The sequence below is a fragment of the Triticum urartu genome, chromosome 1A (genome assembly GCF_056163025.1).
Source record: "Triticum urartu cultivar PI428250 chromosome 1A, HENAU_Tu73, whole genome shotgun sequence".
Classification (NCBI taxonomy): Eukaryota; Viridiplantae; Streptophyta; class Magnoliopsida; order Poales; family Poaceae; genus Triticum; species Triticum urartu.
In genome coordinates, this window is record NC_141873.1 from 510,790,535 (window position 1) to 510,813,978 (window position 23,444).

Here is a 23,444-nt window from a genome sequence, read left to right on the forward strand (position 1 = left end):
GTATTTACAAGAAAGTGAGTGGGAGCACTACATCATTTCTGATAAGTATATGTGAATGACATATTGTTGATCGGAAATAATGTAGAATTTTCTGGAAAGCATAAAGGAGTGTTTGAAAGGAGTTTTTCAAAGGAAGACCTCGGTGAAGCTGCTTACACATTGAGCATCAAGATCTATAGAGATAGATCAAGACGCTTGATAAGTTTTTTCAATGAGTACATACCTTGACAAGATTTTGAAGTAGTTCAAAATGGAACAGTCAAATAAGGAGTTCTTGCCTGTGTTGCGAGGTGTGAAGTTTAGTAAAGACTCAAAACCCGACCACAACAGAAAATAGAAAGAGAATGAAAAGTCATTCCCTATGCCTCAGTCATAGGTTCTATAAAGTATGCTATGTTGTGTACCAGTCCTATTATATACCTTAGCATGATTCTGGCAAGGGAGTACAATAGTGATCTAGGAGTAGATCACTAGACATCGGTCAAAATTATCCTTAGAGGACTAAGGAAATATTTCTCGGTTATGGAGGTGGTAAAAGAGTTCGTCATAAAGAGTTACGTCGATGCAAGCTTTTTGCATCGATCTAGATGACTCTAAGTCTTGATCTAGATACATATTGAAAGTGGGAGCAATTAGCTAGACACTACAACAGGAACCCACCTATAGCAACGGATTTTTCCGTATCTAAAAGTCCATATATGCGTTGTTAGTGTCTTTACCAACGCTTTGGGATGCGTTGCCTTATCCAGTGTTGCTAGCGCATAATGCAACACTTACACTTCCGTTGGTAAAATGGACCGTTGCAAGAGTACAACACATAAAATCGACTATTACAACACTTTTATACGTTGGTGGTTAATGTGCAGGAATCCAAATATCATTGCTTGAAAGAATTTGCAACGCTTCAGGTGTTCATGCATATATTTTTAATAATAATATGCAATTAATGCTCTAGATAATGGAAATAATTATCTATATCAAGTGAGGAAAAAAATAAAAGAATATACTCACAAGAGAATGAAAACATATATATTGATAAAACAGTTGGATTACAATAGTGGATATGAAAGGGGTACATCATCAAATGTGATGCATAATCTAAATATATTTTTGACAAAGAAACTTAAACCAAAAGCATTCATCAACATCCCTACAACTTAACAAAAACTTAACCTAGGAACAACATCCAACAAGAACAATATCTCTACAACTTGACTAAAACTGAAAGCATCCATCATCATCATCATGAACCAGAACATCATCATCATCATGAACCGGAACATCATCATCACATCATTGCAGTATACTTGTCACACCCATATAATCATCCATATATCTTTTGAATCTACAAGGAAAATAACAAAATGAACTGTTAACACACAATGCATTGACATGACGCAACTAGTGACAGAGGCAGGATATTAGAGTATAATCTTTGTTGTTTCTGCATTACCAAGAGTATTGTAGTAGAACAATAGGAAGAGTGAGAGAGTATACCTTCCATGGTATCATCTATGACTTGCTCCATAGCGCCCCCTTCCATCCAGTTGGTGCATGCAACTGCAAAACCAAGGGAAAAAGGTGCAACACAAGTGAAGCGTCATCAAGTTCCATCTATTATATTATTTAAACAAGAGACAAACAAGCAATCATGTTCATCCACACAGATTAAATTATCTTGATCATCAATTTTATATATTAACGATTAAGATTAAAAAGATGTAGTATTACGTACAAATAAAATGATGTAAAAACAGTTTAGCGTGTCATGTGCACATCTTTCATCCAAGTCTTATATGCCTTTTCTACTAAAAAAAGATATCTCCAAGACAATCACATGCAAACTCATACGTTGCTATTGCATAGTATGGGTGTCAACTATAAGGAATAAGGAAGAGTCCGACCACCACACAAAATATTAAAAAATCCATGTGGACTCATATATATTACTAAAATAAAATCAGCCGCATATGCCTTTTTCGTACACCATTGATTTCTTCATTGATGTTTGGGATTAATAGATATGTGCAAGTTACGTAACACCAATCTTATGCGTGTACAAGTATACATAATCTTACATAATGATAAGTCCAAAAGTGCATGAGCGAGATTCTCAAGGAAAAGAAAAAATGAGGCCCGTCAATTCATCAAATATGTATATGCATATATCTATGTTTGTGCCCGAGACAAACAAGGTACTGTAGGCCAATCCGGCCAGCCGGCCAAGCCGTACGCTAATTCCATGCATGTGACATCATGCTTCTATCACCCATTGATTAGGATGTGTTTTCCATGCTTTTTTTAATTAAAAAGTCCATTATGAATTCAAAGAGATACCAAACTAGGCACTATTTGCATGAATGTTGTACATGCATACTAGCGTATCTAATAACAAAATATTTAGGCAGCACATGCAAGTATATGCGACTAGAGAAGAATGAAAGACTGACTCATGTGAATAAGAAAAGAAAAAGAAGGTTAACTAGCTTGCTGATATGCTTAATAATTTAACAAGCTTCAGCAAAATAATAACAAGTTTACTTTATCCAGTCAACTTTATGTCTTTTTCGTGTAGATGCATCAGATTGTACATTTCTAATTTTAAAAATATACGAGGTAATTGCCGTGCGTTGCAACAGGGGCATACGTATTTTGTATGCAATCTTCATGATTAACCTTTCATATCATCATGCACATGCTTTGCTATGGAACCACAATAAAGAAAGGTCGACAAAATAATTTGTCAAATGAGTACAAATTCAACTATCATTTCAGCTATCGCACATGCAATGTTTTCAAATTCAATATTTTTCAACTAACATTTGAACTACATTTGCAATAGCTATCCTTATATAAGAGCACTCCTTAAACAAACCATTTTTTTTTTGAAATGTGCTTATCTGTTCAAGGGCTAGCAAAGGCGAGCGTGCACTGAATCTTTCCCAGGAGAGACCATGCCCTGCAAGTTGCTGCCGTTCGGCACTTGCTACTGCAAATAATCCACACAGGCTCGATGGTACATGGAGCTACAGAGAGAAAGATAGGAGGTCAGAGGTGTTGCTAGCCTGCTCCGCACAAGCCTCCGCTCTACTCACATCCAGCAGAAGCCAACCTACTGCACAAGTGCAGATCCAGTGATGGCCATGCTCACCTCTACACGCTGCCGGTCTGTGATAGCTTGAACAATAGTAAAATAAACTTATACAAGTTAACTCACCTCTTTATTCTAGTGTTGTCATTTTGATTCCAGTGAGTTTTGCAACCTTTGTCACTCCGTTAACATCCTTCTCCATGCACCTTTTTATCTCTGTAATTCAGAAACAAAAAATGTATTTGCAAATTAGAATTCGAGCAAGGCAAAAAGTTAGCCAAATCATGTTTGAAGAAAACAAAGCCAACTGCATATGTTACCTTCCATAGTTGTTACTTTGACGACAATTCTGATTTCTCCTCCGAGTTCTACATACAGATACAAGACTGTTAGAGAAATGATAGAGAGCATCTTATTTCTGTTCTTGTTAGAATGGACATATTCAAGAAAAAAGACACAAAGAAGCCACTGAAACCAGGCTGCATGGAGCTCAACATACTTGCAAATCTAGCTCAATATCTATATTTTCTGGGTGGTCGTTCCTCTTTACTGAGCAATGAGGAACACTGGCCTGGCCCCTGGTGCGCATGCAACACTACTGGGGAAATCTTAATGTGATTACGCTAGCTAATATGCTCTGTCCTAGCCCCTGGTGCGCATGCAACACTGCTGGAGGGGAATCTAATGTGCATATGATGGATAGATTTCTGCCAAAATCCAACTTTAGAGGTAAATTATTGATTAACAGGAGTGGACCAACTCACCTGAAGCCAGAGAAGGAGGAGAAAGCTACATGGTTGCTTCGTCCCGAGCAGCAGCAAGGCTGTCCAGTGGCCGTTACTCCCTGCACGTCTACAGGAGAAGAGAAGAGTAGAGGTTAAAAAAGGGGGAGACAGATAGGACGGAGCAATGGGAGAGGATGGGATGCACTCACCGGATGAAACGAGGACGACATGGCCAACGGCGCCGGAGCCGACGCCCGAAACCCTAGGCATGGGGGGAGGGTTGCAGGTGGGCTTTGGTGGCCGCGAGCGCCGATCTAGGTGGATGGGAGGGCGCCGTGGTGCAAGAGGACCTCAGGATGTGTTTCGCGGTGGCGGGATCGGCCGAACGTCGCCGGAAGCAGCCACCGCCGGTGGCGCAACGAGGAATCGTGTGAAGAGAGAAATTGGACGCGCGAGGGATGGGTGGGTGGGGGGTGCGGCGGATCTGGTAGCCTCCGGGGTTGCGAGATGGAGATTGGAAGGAGAAGGGCCGGCGGCGAGGTTGGGCGGAGGAGGGAGACGAGACGGTTGGTGTCGGCGATTTGGGAGAGACCAGGGCAATCGGAGGCTCTGTTTCTCGCGTCTCTCTCTCTCTCCTTTCCTATGTTTATTTATTTCCATATATGTATATCAATCTGCAACGCATATGCTGCATCGTTTATATGCGTATCTATTATTAATTTTACAACGAATAGTCAAAATGTTGTACAATTTGTGTTGCTTTATAAGGGGTATCCTTGTAGTGAGAGTAGCTCCGTGCAAAGTATTGTAGACATAGAAATTTGCGAAATACATACGGATCTGAATGTTGCAGACCCGTAGACTAAACTTTTCTCACAAGCAAAACATGATCACTCTTTGAGTGTTAATCACGTAGCGATGTGAACTAGATTATTGACTCTAGTAAACCCTTTGGGTATTAGTCACATGGAGATGTGAACTATTGATGTTAAATCACATGACGATGTGAACTAGATTATTGACTCTAGTGCAAGTGGGAGACTGAAGGAAATATGCCCTAGAGGCAATAATAAAGTTGTTATTTATATTTTCTTATATCATGATAAATGTTTATTATTCATGCTAGAATTGTATTAACCAGAAACTTAGTACATGTGTGGATACATAAACAAATAGAGTGTCACCAGTATGCCTTTACTTGACTAGCTCGTTAATCAAAGATGGTTAAGTTTCCTAGCCATGGACAAAGAGTTGTCATTTGATAAGCGGGATCACATCATTATAGAATGATGTGATTGACTTGACCCATCCGTTAGCTTAGCACGATGATCGTTACAGTTTCATTGCTACTGCTTTCTTCATGACCTATACATGTTCCTCAGACTATGAGATTATGCAACTCCTGAATACCGGAGGAACACCTTTTGTGCTATCAAACGTCATAACGTAACTGGGTGATTATAAAGATGCTCTACAGTTGTCTCCGATGGTGTTTGTTGAGTTGGCATAGATCAAGATTAGGATTTGTCACTCCGAGTATCGGAGATGTATCTCTGGGCCCTCTCGGTAATGCACATCACTATAAGCCTTGCAAGCAATATGACTAATAAGTTGGTTACAGATGATGCATTACAGAACAAGTAAAGAGACTTGCCGGTAACAAGATTGAACTACGTATTGAGATACCAATGATCGAATCTCGGGCAAGTAACATACCGATGACAAAGGGAACAACGTATGTCGTTATGCGGTTTGACCAATAAAGATCTTCGTAGAATATGTAGGAACCAATATGAGCATCTAGGTTTCGCTATTGCTTATTGAATGGAGATGAGTCTCGGTCATGTCTACATAGTTCTCGAACCCGTAGGAATCCACACTTTGGGCACGCCCTATAAGGGCCGACCTCCTCCTCCCTCCATCCTTTATATACGTGGCCAGGAGGCACCCCATAGACACACAAGTTGATCATTGATCCCTTAGCCGTGTGCGGTGCCCCCCTCCACCATAATCCATCTCAGTCATATCATCGTAATGCTTGGGCGAAGCCCTGCGACGGTAGCATCATCATCACCGTCGTGCTGACAAAGCTCTCCCTCGACACTCAGCTGGATCGAGAGTTCGTGGGACGTCACCGAGCCGAACGTGTGCAGATCACGGAGGTGCCGTATTTTCGGTACTAGGCTCGGTCGGATTGTGAAGAAGTATGACTACATCAACCGCGTTGTCATAACGCTTCTGCTTACGGTCTAAGAGGGTATGTGGACAACACTCTTTCCCTCTCGTTGCTATGCATCACCATGATAGATCTTGCGTGTGCGTGGGATTTTTTTTGAAATTACTGCGTTCCCCAATAGCACCGTAGGTGCCACAGTCAGACCATGTAGGTTTGATGACTCACTCTTCGATTTCAATAGGCACGAAAGGCCCTCTGCTGCTACCAGGAACAAGTATGGAGATATAGGGTCCCCTTGCCTTATACCTCGTGTGGGTGAGAATTGCTTCAATTTCTCCCCATTCATCATAACTGAAAATTTAACCGAGTTGACCATATCCATGACAATGTTTACCCACCTTTCTGTAAAAACCAAGCTTTAACATGATCGCCCTCAGATATGCCCATTCAACTTTATCGTAGGCCTTCATCATATCCAGCTTAAGCGCAAAATGTTGATTCTTTTTTGCTTTGTTCCTCTTCATAAAATGAAGGCATTCATATGCAGCAATAATATTATCCGTTATGAACCTTCCTGGGACAATGGTTGATTGTTCCTTCGATATTATCTCTAGTAGTATTTGCTTTAGACGATTAGAGATCACTTTTGATGTAATCTTATAGAGAACGTTACACAAGCTAATCAGCCGAAATTGTGAAAGCAGGGTCGGATTTTTTTACCTTTGGTATTAATACCAAAATCATCTTGTTGATAGATGCTGCTGATTCCGTCCCATCAATGATACGTATCACTGCCTTCGTAACCTCCTCCCACATATGTCCTAGTGGCGCTAAAAAAATTGGGCGGGAAAACCGTCCGGCCCCGGCGCCTTAATCCAAAACATGTGAAATAGTCCCCGTTTTACCTCCTCCTTCTCGTAGGGTGCGTTAAGCATGGTGTTCTTCTGTTGTGTCACCATAACTGGCACAGTTTGAAGGACCTCTTCCATGTTGTTAACCCCGTCCCAAGTATAAAGATTTTTATAAAAATCTGTAGTCATATTTTCCCTCTCTACCTTGTCCTCCGTCAGACTTCCATCAGGCCGGGTCAGCGCCTTAATTAAATTATTTCTTCGGCGTCTGCTCGCGTGTAGGTGAAAAAAGTAACCTGCGAGGCTCATGAGTCTTTTCAAGTCATGCAAAGTTAACTGGATCAATAGAGAAAGAAATAAGCTGGCCCATGTTCTGGCGGCCGAGGCAAGAGAGCATGGTGATTTCAGATTATTGGAGGTGTTTTGATTGTACTCATTCTCCTATATAACGTTGGGGCTCGTCATTCTAAAAAAAGACATGCATAAAAAAAGTAAAAAGGAGGCATGCATTATAAAAAATAGAATAAAAGATAAGTTTTTTTTTGAGCATCAGTACAGACACAAGCGTTCATATACACACGCATACACTCACCCCTATGAACGCACACACGCATACCCTACCCCTATGAGCACCTCCGAGAGACTGAGCCGGCATATCATCTTGAGATTTACGAAGCAACCGTAGGCACCTCGTCGCGAATCAACCTGTGGTTGAGTTGGTTAGGTGGACAGTGGTATCCCCAACCCATTAGGGTTCAAATCCTTGTGCTCGCATTATTCCTGGTTTTATTTCAGAATTTCCGGCGATGCGCTTTCAATGGGAGGAGACGTTCCCGTCGACGACGAGGCGCCTATGGTGACTTCGTAAATCTCAAGATGATATGTCGGCTCAGTCTCTCGGAGGTGCTCATAGGGTAGGGTATGCGTGTGTGCGTTCATAGGGGTGAGTGTATGCGCGTGTATATGAGCGCTTGTGTATGTACTGATGCTCAAAAAAACCGTAGGCACCTCGTCGTCGACGGAAACGTCTCCTCCCACTGATGAAATAAATTCAGGAATAATGCGAGCACCAGGATTTGAACCCTGGTGGGTTGGGGATACCACTGCCCACCTAACCATCTCAACCACAGGTTGATTCGCAATAAAAGATAAGTTTGATAAGATATAAATAGTGATGAAATAGGGACCAATACGTATCACATGTATGGCAAGAAATAATGATAAAATAGGGGTGCAAGTACCTGCGTCCATAGGAGACCATACAAAAATGTTCTTTTTCAAACAAAAAAATTTCTCTTTTTTTATTAAAAAATCCTGTATCTTTTTAACAACTATTTTAACAATTCTTCATGTATTTAAGAGATATGCATTTGAAAAAAAGTGTTCAAGAGTTACCCTAAGTTGGTGATTCTTAAACTGAAAATTGTCATTGATGCATACATGTCTCTGTAGTGTGCTAATGTGTCATCGTTTGTTTTTGTCGTTTCTCTTTGCTCGTCCGTAACAACATCCCATTCCGAACATGACATGAATAAATGCATAATCACTTGCCTATTTTTTTATATGGATTAAATCTACATGTAAGCGGTGTTGAAATAGAACACCTGTAGATTCTTAAACTGCACTTTTATAGGTTAAGACCATCTTTGTTTAAGTCATAGTTATAAATTTTCAGACTATAGACCATTTTTTGTAAATTAAGAGCATGTGTTATTTTTTTCTCTTGTTACAACACGCGGGGCTTTTTGCTAGTACATTTTAAAGGGCCGTGTGGTGCGCGTACCTAACACGGTCTCAGATATTTGAGTTGTCTCAGTTTTGTTTTTGAGAAACTTGGCTACTTAAGTTGTCTCAGATATGCCGAGAGCAATTAACGAAGGAATACTCCTTCCGGAGACCATGTAAGGGTTACTTAGGGTGGGCTGAGAGCGCACCATGTGTCGCGCTCTCATTCGCCACCACATGTCGCGCTCTCTCCGAATTTTTTTTTAAAAAATTGCATGTCTTTCCGACTTTTAAGATTATTTTTTCCGGGTTTTTCGGCTTCTCAGTTTCCTTCTGATTTTTCTTAGGTTTTGGGCAAAAAAAAGTTCTGAAAAGAAAATTTTGCATGAAAAAATGTGTTTCTTTTTTCCTTCCGCGAACGCCTCGTGAAACGAAAAAAATGCATTTTTTTTCTTTTCATTTTGCAAGAGATATGGATTTGCTATCACGAGAGGCACAGTCGCACCTCTCAAAAATGAAAAAAACATGTTTTTCTTTTTTCTTCCGTGAGAGCCACAGATTTGCTTCCCCGGGAGGCACGGTCATGCCTATCTGAAAGAAAAAAATGTGTTTTTTCTTCCGCTAGAAGCACGAATTTTCTTTCACGAGAGACACAGTCGTGCCTCTCGGAAACGGGAAAAAACTTGTTTTCTTTTTTTCCATTCACGAGAAGCACAAATTTACTTCTCGTGGAGGCACAAATTTGCTTCCCCAAGAGACACACTCGTGCGTCCTTTAGAAAGGAAAAAGAACGTGCTTCCGGTTCGGTTTTTTCTATGATTTTTTTCGTCCGTTTTTTTGTGTCACGTTCATCAAAACCTATAAACATGGGATCTTGTTTTGAAGATCCCGACACGAGGAATTCAACTGTGCAAATGGTTCAAGATTTGGACATATAGTTTAAGATATAAAACATTTTGAATAATCAAATCTACGAATAAAGGGAAAGCTCCCAGGTTACGACAAATGATGCACTGCATGCCCGACATGTGGCATGTGGCAACCTGGGGAGATGGAACTGACCTTTGCAAAGACTGCTTCTTAATTAGTGATTTACGGATATGCCACATGCCGCATGGAGAGAGCTCCTCTTTGGCGCCCTCAGCGCCGCTTAGGGTAGAGGGCGCGCGAAGGTGCACGATAATGGGCCGGCCCAGCATTGCTCGTGTCCATATGCTAAAAAACAAACATCAAGAAAAATATGAAAGAACAAGTATTCGACCAACATGCCTACGCGAGAAACTTGGCGCAGTAACCACGGGACCACAATGACTTTGATATGTTCTTTCCCAAAGCAAGTATATGACCATTGTTTTGGTCCCAGTTCGGATTTTTTTTTAAAGAAAACATAAATTTGAAAAAGAATCTTTTTTTTTAAAAAAAGTTCATCGATTTTGCAAAACAATTCACAGATTTTCAAAGAAATGTTCACAAAAACAAAAATAAATCATCAATTTTGAAAAAAAAACTTCATGAATTTGAAAAAGTTCATCGAATTTTGGAAAAAATCACTAATTTGAAAAAAGTTTTTAAAAGTTCACCAAATTTTGAAAATGGTTTATGGATTTTAAAAAAGTTAATCTATTTTCATAAAAAAGTTCATCGGATATTGAAAAAAATTTATGTATTTGAAAAAAGTTCATCGATTTTAATTTAAAAGTTCATGAATTTGGAAAACTTTCATCAATTTTGAAAAAAAAGGTTCATGATTTTTTTAAAAAAATCATAAATTTTGAAAAAACATCACGACTTTGAAAAAAAGTTCACTAATTTGAAAAAAAGTTCATGAAATTTTGAAATAAGTTCACGAATTTGGGAAAAAAATCATGTATTTGAAAATTTTCATCGATTTGGGGCACGAAAAAGAAAGAAAAAACCATATAAGAACCAGCGAACTAGGAAAAAGGTTTGTTGCACGCACATATAAAAAAATAAAAGTAGGAAAAGGTATTTAACGAGGTGGTTACTCCAGCCTTATTTAACGAGGAGAGCGCTGATTTGAATCCTGTCGGCCGCAACTTTTTGCAGGTTTTAGCAAAAAAGATAAGGCAGAATGGGCTGGCCCGACGCGTACGAGGGGTGTGCTGTTTGCAAATTGTATCGTAGCGAGTGTTTAGGTGAAATTCTTAATTGAGGGGTACTTCTTCCAACGGTCACTTGACCTGACCTCCCCAGATTGCGATGAGTCATCGCCTCTGTCCGAGTCATCGCCTCCCAGGAGACCCAACTAGACTTGCGTTTTCCATCCTTACAGCCCCAACGAAATTTCTGTATGAACATATTCAGATGCTCGCATAGACCACGTGGCAGTTTAAAACAAGATATAGAGTAAATCGAAACCTCCTGGGCCACTGACTTAACCAAAACCTCTTTTCCTACACTAGTAGACATAGTTTTTTCAATCCATCCTTGCACTTTGCTTCACAAATAATCCTTTTAAGTATTTGAAAGCATCATTTTTTGAGCAGCCAACATCAGATGGCTTGCCCAAATATTCTGCACTGAGGGTTTCATTTGGCACTTCCAATATCTCTTTAACTTCTCCTCTAATTCTCTCCATACATCGTTTGCTAAAGAATATTGAAGATTTATCATAGTTTATCTTTTGATTAGTTGCTCCTGCGCTTAGGCGCCGAATAGGATTTTGCGGGCATGGACCCTTTAGCGAGAGCTCCTATAGGCCGCTCGCTGCGGCAAAGTGCCGGCGCTTCGCACAGGAGCGGCTAGCATGTGCCGGCCCATTTACAGTGGCACGCGGCGGCACGTTCCCGAGATAAAAAAAATCGCAAAAAATAAAATCACACTAGCGCTGTAACTCGAACACGAGACTATGCACGAAATGGCCTGCCGTGCAAACCACCACGACCTAGACCACCTCATGTTTAATTAGCAGCGCGACAATTAAAGACGTAAACGCCAGAGACTAAACTTAAACATTAATTCCCAAAAAATCCTAAAAACTACAGTCCATTTATTGGGTCGAATCAAAGACCTCCTACAACTGAATTTTTCGAAATTATAAGAATATTTTCTTCAAAATAAAACCATTTTTGGAATTTTCGTACAAATTTTGTAAAACAGGAACATTTTGATGATGTGAACAAATTTGAAAAAGGGGAACATTTCTTGAATTTGTGAACAAAAACTAAAAAAATACTTTTTAAAAATTCCAGATTTTTTTAATTTGTGAACAAAATTGAAAAATATGAACTATTATTGAATTTTTGAACAAATTAGGAAAGCTGGAACATTTTTTCAATTCCCAAACATTTTTTGAATCTTGAAAACAAATTTTGAAACAAGGAATAATTTTGGAAAATCCTGAACAAATTTGGAAGAGCGATTAATTTTTTAAAGTATGAACATTTTTTGAATTTTGAGAACATATTTTGAAACGGAGAACAATTTTGAAAAATCCCGAACAAATTTGGAAGTGCGAACATTTTTTGAATATGTGAACAAAAAATTGAAATCCGGTACATTTTCTGAATTTCGAAAGTTTGTACTTTTGTTGTAACGAGAACAGATTTTAAATTTTGAGGACATTTTTTCAAAAATAGAACATTTTTTGGAAACACGAACAAAATTTGAATTTTTTGATTTTTTTTTTAAAAGAGAAGAAAAGAAAAAGAGATAAAAAATAAGGTCGTAAACATTTTGTAAAACTGCGAACAAGTTCTGAGAAAGAAAAATAAACTTGAAAAAGAAAATGAAACAAAAGAAACGAAAAAATGAAAAAAAAACTGAAACGAAAAAAGAGAAATGAAAATACAATAGAAAGCCGAAAAAGAAGCAGAAAAAAATGATACAGGAAAAAACCCGGTTCAGGGAACCTTCTAGAAGGTTCCCAAAACCGGTTGAACGCATTATGTATAAGTGGGCCGGCCCAGGTTTGTCGCTCGCTGCGGTGCCCTGTGCGGTAGCCCGACATTTTGCCGCAGCGAGCGGCGAATAGGGATTTCCCCCTTTAGCCACGTGCCAGGCCACCGGGCACGCGTGCTATCGGACTGGAACGCCAGAAAAGGCCCAGTTGGACAGGCCTGCAACCATCGCAAGCAACAAGACCGGCTTCCGCTTCCGCCTCCGCCGTCGCAACAGGAACCGACTCCGCCTCGCAGCCGGGCGTCGCCATCGCATCCGCCTCCCTCGCAGCGGTCGTCGCCACCGCATCCGCTCCCTAGCAGCCGGCTTCGCCACCGCATCCGGCCCCTCGCAGCCGGCGTCGCCACCACATCCGCCTCCCTTGCAGCCGGCGTCGCCACCAGACCCCCGCCTCCCTCTGGTTTCGCAGCTCCCCTTCACTCGCATCTGCTATGGAATATCATTCCATTCTCGAAGTTGCTAATCTGTTTTCTGGTTTAGATGGCGGCGATACACGCGAGGCTGCCGATCGCGGCAGAGGCTGCCGAGCGCGGTGCTGCCGGCGCCGCCGCTACCGCCGCCGCCGTCGCCGTCGCCGCCGTCGCCGCCGCCGCCGCCGCCGCCGTCGCCGCCGCCGCCGAAGCGGTATATCGCATCTCTCCCCCCTCCCCTCCCGCTCCCATTCCCCCTCTCTGATTCAGATCATTGGCATGTCCGATGTTTGCGTTAGGGTTCGATGTATCTGGTCCAATCTTGAAGCGATTCCCCATTTGGTGGTCGTTCCGATGATTTCTTTTGATTTCCAGATGTCATTTGTGCCGTTCGTCAAGTCATGCCATCAGCTGTACTTGGGCTTTTTCATTAGGTTCGAAGTCGTTAACTAGACGCTATTAAACTGTTCAACATATCCAGCGTAGTGGGATTTTCCTTTGTGATCTGTTAATGTTGTTTCCGCAGTTACTAATGCTACCATGAATCACAGAATCTACATCGCATCTCAGACTTGATAGATACTACTAACTCAAAAGCTTCCTCTGAATGCAAATTCAAACTGAAAGCAATCAAGTAATATGCTTCAGGATTAATTAAAACTCCAAAACCGTCAAAGAAGCAGACTGCCTATTAGTTTCACCAAGCCCCTGCACTAACCGACGTTTTGCTAGACTTTCCAAATCCAGAATCTTGCAATAAAACCTCTAACACTGCAAATCAATGAACATCCCAAATATAATCGGCATATTGTAAAGTTTCTTCGAGGAAAGTCGGACCATAACTAAAACTGGGCAATGAATTGAAACAATGATGGAGTGTAGTATAAGTTTTTGTTGCTTTAGAAGATCCCTCCATCCAGAATGAAGTTCCCAAACAAGGCTTTAGAACTCTTCACCTCTGCTTATCTGTACTTCACAGCTCTGGTTGTTTTTCTTTTCTAACTCACGAAATAGAAAAGGTGAAATTAGAAGGTCTCCAAACAGATTTTCACGCAGCATGACATCAGATTTATTTTGCAAAATTGTCAAGTGCACCTGCAATGAACATTATTGGCAATGAGCATTACAACAGTAGCATAGTTTTGTAATTAGTAAATTACAGGATTGGCCTTTCTATTTTATATATCTTTACAATTAATACGTTGCTTTATGCTCCGAGAGTTCGGATAAATTGATGAAACTATTTATTTAGGTAGCTGCTCAAACATAATATTTGATGCTTCAAATTTCAAGGTTTAGGTTTTTCCTGTTTTCCTATCTTGCTAAGCTTAGAACTCATGTATTGTCTGAATAATTACTTTTATTAGAAGACAAATGATGCTTTTTTGGGTAGAACATGAGGTTTTTTTATTGCTTCAAAATGCCACATGTACTATTTTAGCATTTATATTTCATTTATGGGTTTTTATCATTTATGCCACTAGTTGTGTCTCTGGTAGGAGCTTGTACCCTACCAGGCTGGGGCGTAAGCGGTAAGGGAAGGAGGGGGCTGGGCGAGGCGATGAGCGGCCGCGCCGGCGGCTGGGCGCCGTCGCGGGAGATGAGGATGGCGGCAGCGGCGCAAGAGGCAGGGGCGGCTAGGGTTCCGGCTCCTCTGGGAGTCGGGCAATAGAGATAATATTCTTATTGCTTAATCTGAAAAAGAGTCTTACAACATATATTTATAACCTAGATAACTTGCATACGAATTAGCCTAAGATAACTTGTGGGCTAAGATTGCCCGGTGGGCCTTCTACGGCCATAAGTCAGGCCGGTCATAACATCTCTCCCCGCCTGCGCAAACAGCTCGTCCTCGAGCTGAAAGTCTGGATAGTGTTGGCGGAACTCATCACGCTGCTCCCAAGTGGCCTCGTCCGCCGGAAGTCCAGCCCACTGAATCAGCACGTACCACACCCCGCGACGGAGCTGGGCCTTCAAGATCTTCTCCGGTCTCGGAAGGATGCGCCCGTTGAAGGTGGGAGGCAGCGCGGAAGGGGCCGCAGGTGGCTCCCCATGGAAAGGCTTCAGGAGCCCCACATGGAAGACGTCGTGGATGCGGGCACCGACAGGAAGCTGAAGGCGGTAAGCCACCTTCCCGATGCGCTCCAAGACAGGAAAAGGCCCGGCATAACGAGGGCCCAGCTTGCGCTTCGCGCGCGGGTCCAGTGACTGCGTAGAGCGGTGAAGAAGACGCAGCCACAGCCAATCTCCCACCGCGAACTCCGCCTCGCGATGGTGGTCGTCGTCGTAGTGCTTGGCCAGCTGCCGGGCCTGAAGAAGGCGTTGCCGGACTTCGGCCAACATCTCGTCCCGGCGCCGCAGAAGCTCACCCGCCACCTCTGTCCGAGCCGTGGCCGAATTAACCGGAATGATGGCCGGGGGCGGTCGGCCATAGACCACCTCAAAAGGAGTGGCGCGCAGAGCGGAGTGGAAGGAGGTGTTGTAGCAGTACTCCGCCCATGAGAGCCAGTCAACCCAAGTGCGAGGACGATCACCTGTGACACAACGCAAATACATGGCAATCACCTTGTTGACAACCTCGGACTGGCCGTCCGTCTGAGGATGGAAGGCCGTGCTCAGGCGGAGTTTCACGCCCGCCAACCGGAAGAGATCGCGCCAGACATGGCCGGTGAACACTGGGTCCCGATCGCTGACGATCGAAGAGGGAAACCCGTGGAGACGAACTATCCCGTCTAAGAAGGCGCGGGCCACAAAGGCAGCAGTGTATGGATGACCGAGCGCAATGAAGTGAGCATACTTGGAGAAGCGGTCCACCACCGTGAGAATGACTGATTTGCCGCCCACCTTAGGGAGGCCCTCAATGAAGTCCATGGAAATATCCGCCCAGACCTGAGATGGCACCTCCAACGGCTGGAGCAGACCAGCTGGTCATAGTGTCTCTGTCTTGTTGCGCTGGCACGTCACACAAGACCGGACCCAGTCGCGGACCAGGGCCCGATCACCAGGGATGTAGAAGTCGGCGCGGAGACGATGGAGGGTTTTCTGCACCCCCTCATGGCCCGCCGAGTGGGCCAGCAGCAACACCTGGTGACGGAGATCGTCAAGCGCCGGCACAAAGACGCGGAGCCCGTGAAGGAGCAACCCATTGGCGAGGCGCCAAGGCTCCTCCAGCTCGCCCGCAGCCAACTGCTGCTGAAGAAGAAGAGCGTCGGGCGCAGCCGCCGTCGCTTGGCAAATGTCGGTGAAGAGGCCGAAGGTCGGCCTGGAGCGGATGCAGAGTGCCGTCCCCGCCGGTGGTGTCATGGTCGGTGTCACGGCGAGACAAGGCGTCGGCGATGGTGTTAAGGCGGCCCGGACGATACTCGACGGAGAAGTCAAAGCCGAAGAGCTTGATGATCCACTGGTGCTGCGGCACGGTCGAGAGCCTTTGGTCCAGTAAGAACTTGAGGCTGTAGTGGTCCGTGCGAATCCGGAAAGACCGACCCCACAGATAGGGCCGCCAATGGCGCACCGCCTGCACCAAGCCAATGAGCTCCTGCTCGTACGCTGCGAGCTTAAGGTGGCGCGGAGCGAAACGCCTGCTGAAGAAAGCGAGAGGGCCATCGTCCTGATGAAGCACGACGCCGAACCCTGCGCCCGAGGCGTCACAGTCCACCACGAACGGGCGGTCAAAGTCCGGCATCTAAAGAACAGGGCCTGTCGTGAGGGCCCCCTTGAGGGCCTTGAATGCCGCCGTCGCCTCGTCGTCCCATGTGAAGGCGTCGCGACGCAGCAAACACGTGAGTGGTGATGCGATGAGGCCGAACTCCCGGATAAACTTCCGGTAGTATCCCGCGAGGCCGAGAAAACCGTGAAGAGCCCGCGGGGAGTGCGGCGTCGGCCAGGCTGCGACGGCCGCCACCTTGTCGGCATCCATAGCAACCCCGTCGGCCGAGATGACGTGGCCGAGGTAGGCGACCGAAGGCGTCCCGAACGAGCACTTCGAGCGCTTAAGATGAAGATGGTGCGCCCGAAGCTCCTTGAAGACGATGGCGACGTGCTGGAGGTGCTCCGCCCATGAGACGCTGTAGATAAGAATGCCATCAAAGAAAATGAGCACAAATTGACGTAGGTAGGGCCGGAGGACGTCGTTCATCAGAGCCTGGAAGGTCACCGGAGCGTTGGAGAGGCCAAAGGGCATCACCAAGAACTCGAAGCGGCTGTGGTGAGTCCGAAATGCCGTCTTGGCGATGTCGTCTGGGTGCATGCGAACCTGGTGGTACCCTGACCGGAGATCAAGCTTGGTGAAGAAGCGCGCCCCATGGAGCTCATCCAGGAGCTCATCGACCACCGGAATAGGAAACTTGTCCTTGAGTGTGAGAGCATTAAGGGCGCGGTAGTCGATGCAGAAGTGCCACGTGCCGTCCGACTTGCGAACGAGGAGAACCGGCGCGGTAAACGGCGACGTGGATATCCGAATGATGCCCGCGGCGAGCATGAGTGCACACTGCCGCTCCAACTCGTCCTTCTGCAGCTGCGGGTAGCGGTAAGGACGCACTGCCACCGGTGCGGAGCCCGGCTGGAGATGTATACGGTGGTCATAAGCCCGGGTGGGCGGGAGGCCCTGCGGCTCGGTGAAGAGGTCGTCGTGTTGTTGCAGAAGGTGCTCCAAGAGTGGGTGCTCGGCCTCGGAGGTAGCCGCGGCCAGCTGAAGCCGCGGCGTCGCCGGTGCTGTGCCCCCAACGCCGTCCCACCGGATGTGGCGGCCCAGCCGCCAGAAGGTCATCGTCAGATCGTCGAAGTCCCAAAGTATGGGACCGAGGGTCCGCAGGAAGTTGACGCCAAGGATGAAGTTGAAACAGCCCAAATCAATGCCCGCACATGTGATGGAGAAGTGTTCATCGCCGACGGTGATGGGTATGTCTCGTGCGAGGCCATGACACCGGAGGCGATCACCGTTGGCCACCGTGACCTGAAGTTGCTCCCCGCTCGTCGGCTGAAGCGCTAAGCGACGCATGGTAGCCTCGGGAAGGAAGTTATGGGTGGAGCCTGTATCCACCAAGGCCACCAAGCGCTCGCCGTGGATCATCACCGGCAAGAGCATGGTTCGCTCGTCGTGGATGCCAGCGAGCGCGTGGAGGGAGACCACTAGGGCCATCGCCGGGGCAGCTGCGGGGGCAGCCTCAACAGCCGCGGTGGGGGGGGGGGGGCGGTAGTGCATCGGCCCCGTCGGCCCGGGTGTCCTCCGCGATGAAGTTGGCCGTCTCCAAGTTGGTGCTCTGATACCAAATTGGTAGGAGCTTGTACCCCACCAGGCCTGGGGCGTAAGCGGTAAGGGAAGGAGGGGGCTGGGCGAGGCGATGAGCGGCCGCGCCGGCGGCTGGGCGCCGTCGCGGGAGATGAGGATGGCGGCAGCGGCGCAAGAGGCAGGGGCGGCTAGGGTTCCGACTTCTCTGGGAGCCGGGCAATAGAGATAATATTCTTATTGCTTAATCTGAAAAAGAGTCTTACAGCATATATTTATAACCTAGATAACTTGCATACGAATTAACCTAAGATAACTTGTGGGCTAAGATTGCCCGGTGGGCCTTCTACGGCCATAAGTCAGGCTGGTCATAATAGTCTCACTACTCAGTTTTGCCACTAGGAGTTTCAGCTGCTCAAAAATACCATCACTCTGTTAGGCGCAAGCTAAAAAATGCCACCATACACCATTATGGTCAGCTCAAAGCCTGTTTATCATGTTATATGACTAAAATACCCATGAACCCACATGCCAGCTCTCCCTCTATCTCACTACGTAAAGTGTTGGTCCCACTCGATCTCCAACAACGTTCTTATTTTCCTCTAAAATTCTTGGTTTGTTACTCCTGATATGTGGGTCCGCACTTATCATAGTGAGATTGAGAGATGATAGGTGGGTCTAGGGGTATTTTGGTCATATAACATGGTCAACAGGTTTGACCTGATAGTAACAGTGTCTAATGGCATTTTGAGCAAACATTTAACGGAACGATGGCATTTTTGAGGTATCTAAGGGCATGTTTGAGGAAGCATGTAACATAACGATGGCATTTTTGAGCAGTTGTAACTTCTAATGGCAGAACTGAGTAGTGGGACACAACTAGTGGCATAAATGATAAAACCCCTTTATTTATTTACGAACATTATACCTAATAACACTTATTTGAAGTTATATATTCATGTGAGAGTATGATTTAATTAGTTATATGATTTATTTCGAAATTTCAAGCCCCACTTTCTATTTTGTCCCGGGGCCTCAAATTCCTGGAGACGGCCTTGTGCATGGAAGACACGATCAGAATGCTAGCATGAATACCTAGCCAAGCATAGTGCAATGTTGCTGCTATACGCATGTACCCATGGGATTGTGCTCCGATGCATTGGAGAGGGCATTGACACCTTTATATTTAGCTATTTAGCTATTCCGTGTGGGCCTGCAAGACATCAAGCATGCTGGGGTCCAGTTCATTTGTGGTGTAGGCTTGCCTGTCTAGTAGTTTGTAGCTTCCACTGCCTTTTTATCATCTACGATGGGGGTCCATTACTCTGCGTGAACACAAGCCGTTGGATGAAACAAATACATGGCTTACGTTGCAGGGATTCACTTGTGTTTTCACTCGCATGATTCATTCAATCAATGGCTATAAGTGCTCAGCCTTTAGCGGGAACACTGTAGATGCAGGGCAAATCCAAATTCAAAAACTGCTGTACTCTGTATAGGGGGTGTAGTAACGGGAAGGTAATGATGACTCGATATTGACGTTGCTTCATCTGGATCGTTGCTCTGGAGGATGTTCCCTGGCTGTCAGATCTAATGTGATCTCAATCTTTAGTGTGACTAATATGCCATATGTGTTTAAATGTTTTTAGGCAGCGTTTGAGGACGGGAATCCAGACTACGGTGATGGGCAAGAGAAATTTGATGCGGTCATAGCTGATCTTCTCCTGATCCAGGAGTTGGATAAGAATCCCCGTGTCCCAAAAGATGTAAGTTTCTTGTTATTAAACATGTTGTATCTACTTGAATGAATTTGCTGTTTCAGCAGTTCTCTGGATCGGTTCAAACTGAATAACGTAGACTTGTTATCCTCATTTCAGGTTGCATAAATTAGATTTGTGACAGGAAGTACTTTGAAGCAATAGAATTTTTATTGATAGATGAATTTACTGATATTGGTTTTACCGCTAGTTATTTTTGTACAAAAGCAGATTAGTGTTTCCAGCCATGCCTGACTTTCTCATAGAACAATCAATCATTGAGCAATCATCACATTTAGTCATGCCTGAATCACATACTACCTCTGTACCGAAATACTTGTAGCTGGGGAAACTAGTACAAGTTCCCCCAACTACAAGTATTTTGGTACAGAGGGAGTACAACACTAGGTGATTGCTGCAGCCTCGTGTTGCATGGGGTAGTCATAAAGTGATAGGCATAGCTTTCATTGTGAATGTATACTTTCTCTAGTAATATTTGTGAGGTTGCTAGATTTCAATTGTATAGACAAGACCGTAATGGGATGTGTTACAAGTTGCAGGAGTTGTATCGTTACAATGTGCTCCCCGAGGAGCTCACTGCACTAGGGCCAAGGGTTAGAGAATTGGGTGATGACCTGTACGAAGCCCTTGGTCTCTCTTCCATGGACAGGCGAAGGTATTATTATTTACAGTGTACAAATAACTCTCAATATTGATCGTTGGATTTTTTCAATCGGATGGTTCACATTGCTTTGCTGCAACTCCAAAATATCTTCGTGCCATATTATATAGTTATATACCGTTGGATATGGCAATCCTACAGCTGCAATGCCTGCGCTTTGCATTGACCCCTACCACTTGCCCGCCTCCTACATGCACAGATGGCACTCCCGTCATGGCAGAAGCCACACAGCACACCAGTACCTGTAGTAACTTTTTAATTGAATTGAACTGACCCAAAGCTGTACTGAGCATGGGACTCATCTTCTGTCAGGTGGACTCACGTTTCTTGCTCTCTCTCCCTTGCTTCCTTCCAGTAGTCTCCACAAGAGTCTGTACAAACCATGGGGTAGAAAAAAGTTCCTTTGCTTCATGCATCTAGGCCTCTAGAGTACAAAAGGGAATGGTACAAGGCTGCATACTAAAGTCAAGTCGTTTTCCCGCAAACATATAAATCAGTTCTGCTGGGCCCACATCTCAATGTATTTTTTACATGTGTACGTCCATATGTATTTTACGGTGCTTGAAGTAACATGTGCACACAATTAGCTATGTACATTTTCGTGTAACCAATATATGCCCATTTCATTATGTTCAAAATTATGTTCACAATTAGCTGGTTTTCTCTGCTAACAAATTCAAAAGATATTGATTAATTAATAAATGTTTCCTACTTAAAATGGCCCAAATGTAAATTTGAAAACCTCCATAAATGCTTGGTCATCACTTTTGTGTTTGGAGTCAAAATTTACTTAGATGTAATTATTTAAGTATTTAATAAAACGTCAAAGTTATATTTTACATTTTATAGTGTCATCTGTGTAAAGCTTGTGTTGCCCACATGATATCAAAGTTATATGTTGTGTGAGCCATGTCCCCATGAGTTCATTTTCTTTGTGCGCGTGGTAAAGTATATTGACGTGCAAATCATATATGGTTGACTATTCATATTCATCTATGAACTTCAATTGCATTGTAACATTTATGGACACGGATGTCAAATTTTGTTTGATCTATGCAGCTTTGTCCAAATGAAGCTCAAGCATCAGGCCCACCATCCAATTGCCCGAACTTTACTGGAGAAAATCAATAAAAATATGGAGAAACTTGAGACGATACCCTTAGAGATGGAACGCATTAAGGATCGCCCGGTGATACATCTCAAGGAATATCTCTTCAAGGAGCCCGAGCTTCTCCTGAAACCCAAGGACCCCAAGAAACGAAAGATCAAGCGCTAGAAGTGGTTGAACGCAGAGAGGAAACAGTAGAAAAAGATAATAGAATTAGGACTCGTGAATTGTGGTAATAGCAGTACCATTTCCTGAAACATGCCTACAACTGTACCTGAGAGGAAACGGTAGAGTAAAGGGAGTAGAAGTAGCGACCTGTAAATCGTAGTAACCCATTACCTGAAACACGTCTACCGAGTGACAGACATTAGATGGTACATGCATGGTGTTATGAGAATTGTTGCTCTGACCGGTGGTTCTATGTACTTGCATGGTGTTACCTGCAAGTTGAATGATGCTGTTGAAATGTTTTAGTGTAAATGTGTCTCTTGCTTTCACCAGAAGAGCTTGGCACGTTTGGTGTTGTTGCGTGCATGTTACCATGTTCCAGTCACGGGGGAATCAGCCACGTTCCAGTTTGTATGTACACATTTTTTGTTTGCACATCAAGAATCCATAGACTGTAAGTCCTCATTTGGTTTTGACCAATGTTATTTCCACGGGAAGAAAAGCCAAGACCCTAGAGGTCGGGAAGAAAACCCATTTACTACTCCCAGCGATGTATAGTGAATTAATGTACAGTGAATTAAATGGGACGGCCCTTTTTAGCTCTTCACACAGAATTTGAACAAGGTTCCCTCAGGTTATTTTGGCTGGTTTCTCTTGATTTTACTTTGGTTTTGTCGATCGGTTTTCTATTCTGTTTATTATTGTTTTAGTTTTCTTCTTCTTCTTTTTTCATTTTTCTAGCTGGGCTTTGATCTGTTCCTTCCAGAAGGTTTTGGCAAAGCTTATGGTCATTTTTCTATTTTGTTTTCATTCCTGTTTTTTTTCATTTGTTTTGTTTTAGTGATCATAATATTTGAAAAAATTAAAATCACAAACTTGTTTTAAATTCATGAACTTTCTTAATATTTCACAGTTGCCTTTCAAATTTGCGAACATATTCCAAACTCATGAAATTTTTACAATTCAATGATTTTTCAGAATCATGATTTTTTTAATATCTGTAATCCTTTTCAAATTCATGAAAATTTCAGAAACCCTTTTCAAATATGCGATTTTTTAATTTGAAAATCGATAACCATTTCTGTTCTTTATAGCAGAGCAAAACGGAACAAAAGCGAGCGAATGCACCGTGGGCAATGAGCGAGCAAGTGAAAGGACTGGTCCACCCTCGCACGATGGCCGTTTGAGCGTTCTGCGTTGATTAGGGCATGTACAATGGTTGATAAGATAGTCTTATCTTAAGTTTTGCATGTAAATTAGAGATGACAAGAAAAGATGTCTACAATGGGTCATCTTTTAGTCTTATCTTTAATAATTAGTTGTTCCTAAAAACATGGTGAGACAAATTATGCTAAGAGATCATCTCTTGTCTTCTCTTAAATAAGAGAAGACAAACCTTACCTTAGGCTTTCTCTTTCCTCCACCTCATCATTTATCCTATATGGCACTCTTAAGATAAAACCATTGTACATGCCCTTAGGCGTCAGAAGCGCTTATTGGGAGGTCTTGCACGGCTATGCCTCGCTTTAAGCAAACCAAGTATCTACTCGCATCAAGGAACTATGCATTGCTTTCCTTCATTTATTTATTTTGCTAGTTTTCCTTT

At 43.9% G+C, this 23,444-nt stretch overlaps 1 protein-coding gene across 2 annotated transcripts; it reads left to right on the top strand.

Annotated features, from left to right (window-relative positions):
* Positions 1-12,653: 12,653 nt before the first annotated feature.
* Positions 12,654-22,167, top strand: LOC125523380 (uncharacterized). Of its 2 annotated transcripts, XM_048688424.2 has the most exons (5): positions 12,654-12,889; positions 12,970-13,113; positions 19,773-19,889; positions 20,441-20,556; positions 21,622-22,167. In XM_048688424.2, the coding sequence occupies exons 2-5, from the start codon at positions 12,970-12,972 to the stop codon at positions 21,836-21,838; spliced, it is 594 nt and encodes a 197-aa protein (XP_048544381.2). In that variant the 5' UTR covers positions 12,654-12,889; the 3' UTR covers positions 21,839-22,167. The 2 variants fall into 2 exon arrangements, 1 of the variants encoding a protein (XP_048544381.2); XR_015607906.1 differs by lacking the exons at positions 12,654-12,889; positions 12,970-13,113; positions 21,622-22,167 and having other exon boundaries at positions 15,314-19,889; positions 20,441-20,471.
* The last annotated feature ends 1,277 nt before the right edge of the window (positions 22,168-23,444 follow it).

What these genes read in the sequence shown, in the direction of transcription:
- LOC125523380 (XM_048688424.2), top strand. Translation starts at nt 12,970, where the DNA reads ATGGCGGCGATACACGCGAGGCTGCCGATCGCGGCAGAGGCTGCCGAG. An exon ending in ATCCCCGTGTCCCAAAAGAT is followed by an intron (nt 19,890 to 20,440) that starts GTAAGTTTCTTG and finishes TACAAGTTGCAG; the next exon opens with GAGTTGTATCGTTACAATGT. An exon ending in TCTTCCATGGACAGGCGAAG is followed by an intron (nt 20,557 to 21,621) that starts GTATTATTATTT and finishes TGATCTATGCAG; the next exon opens with CTTTGTCCAAATGAAGCTCA.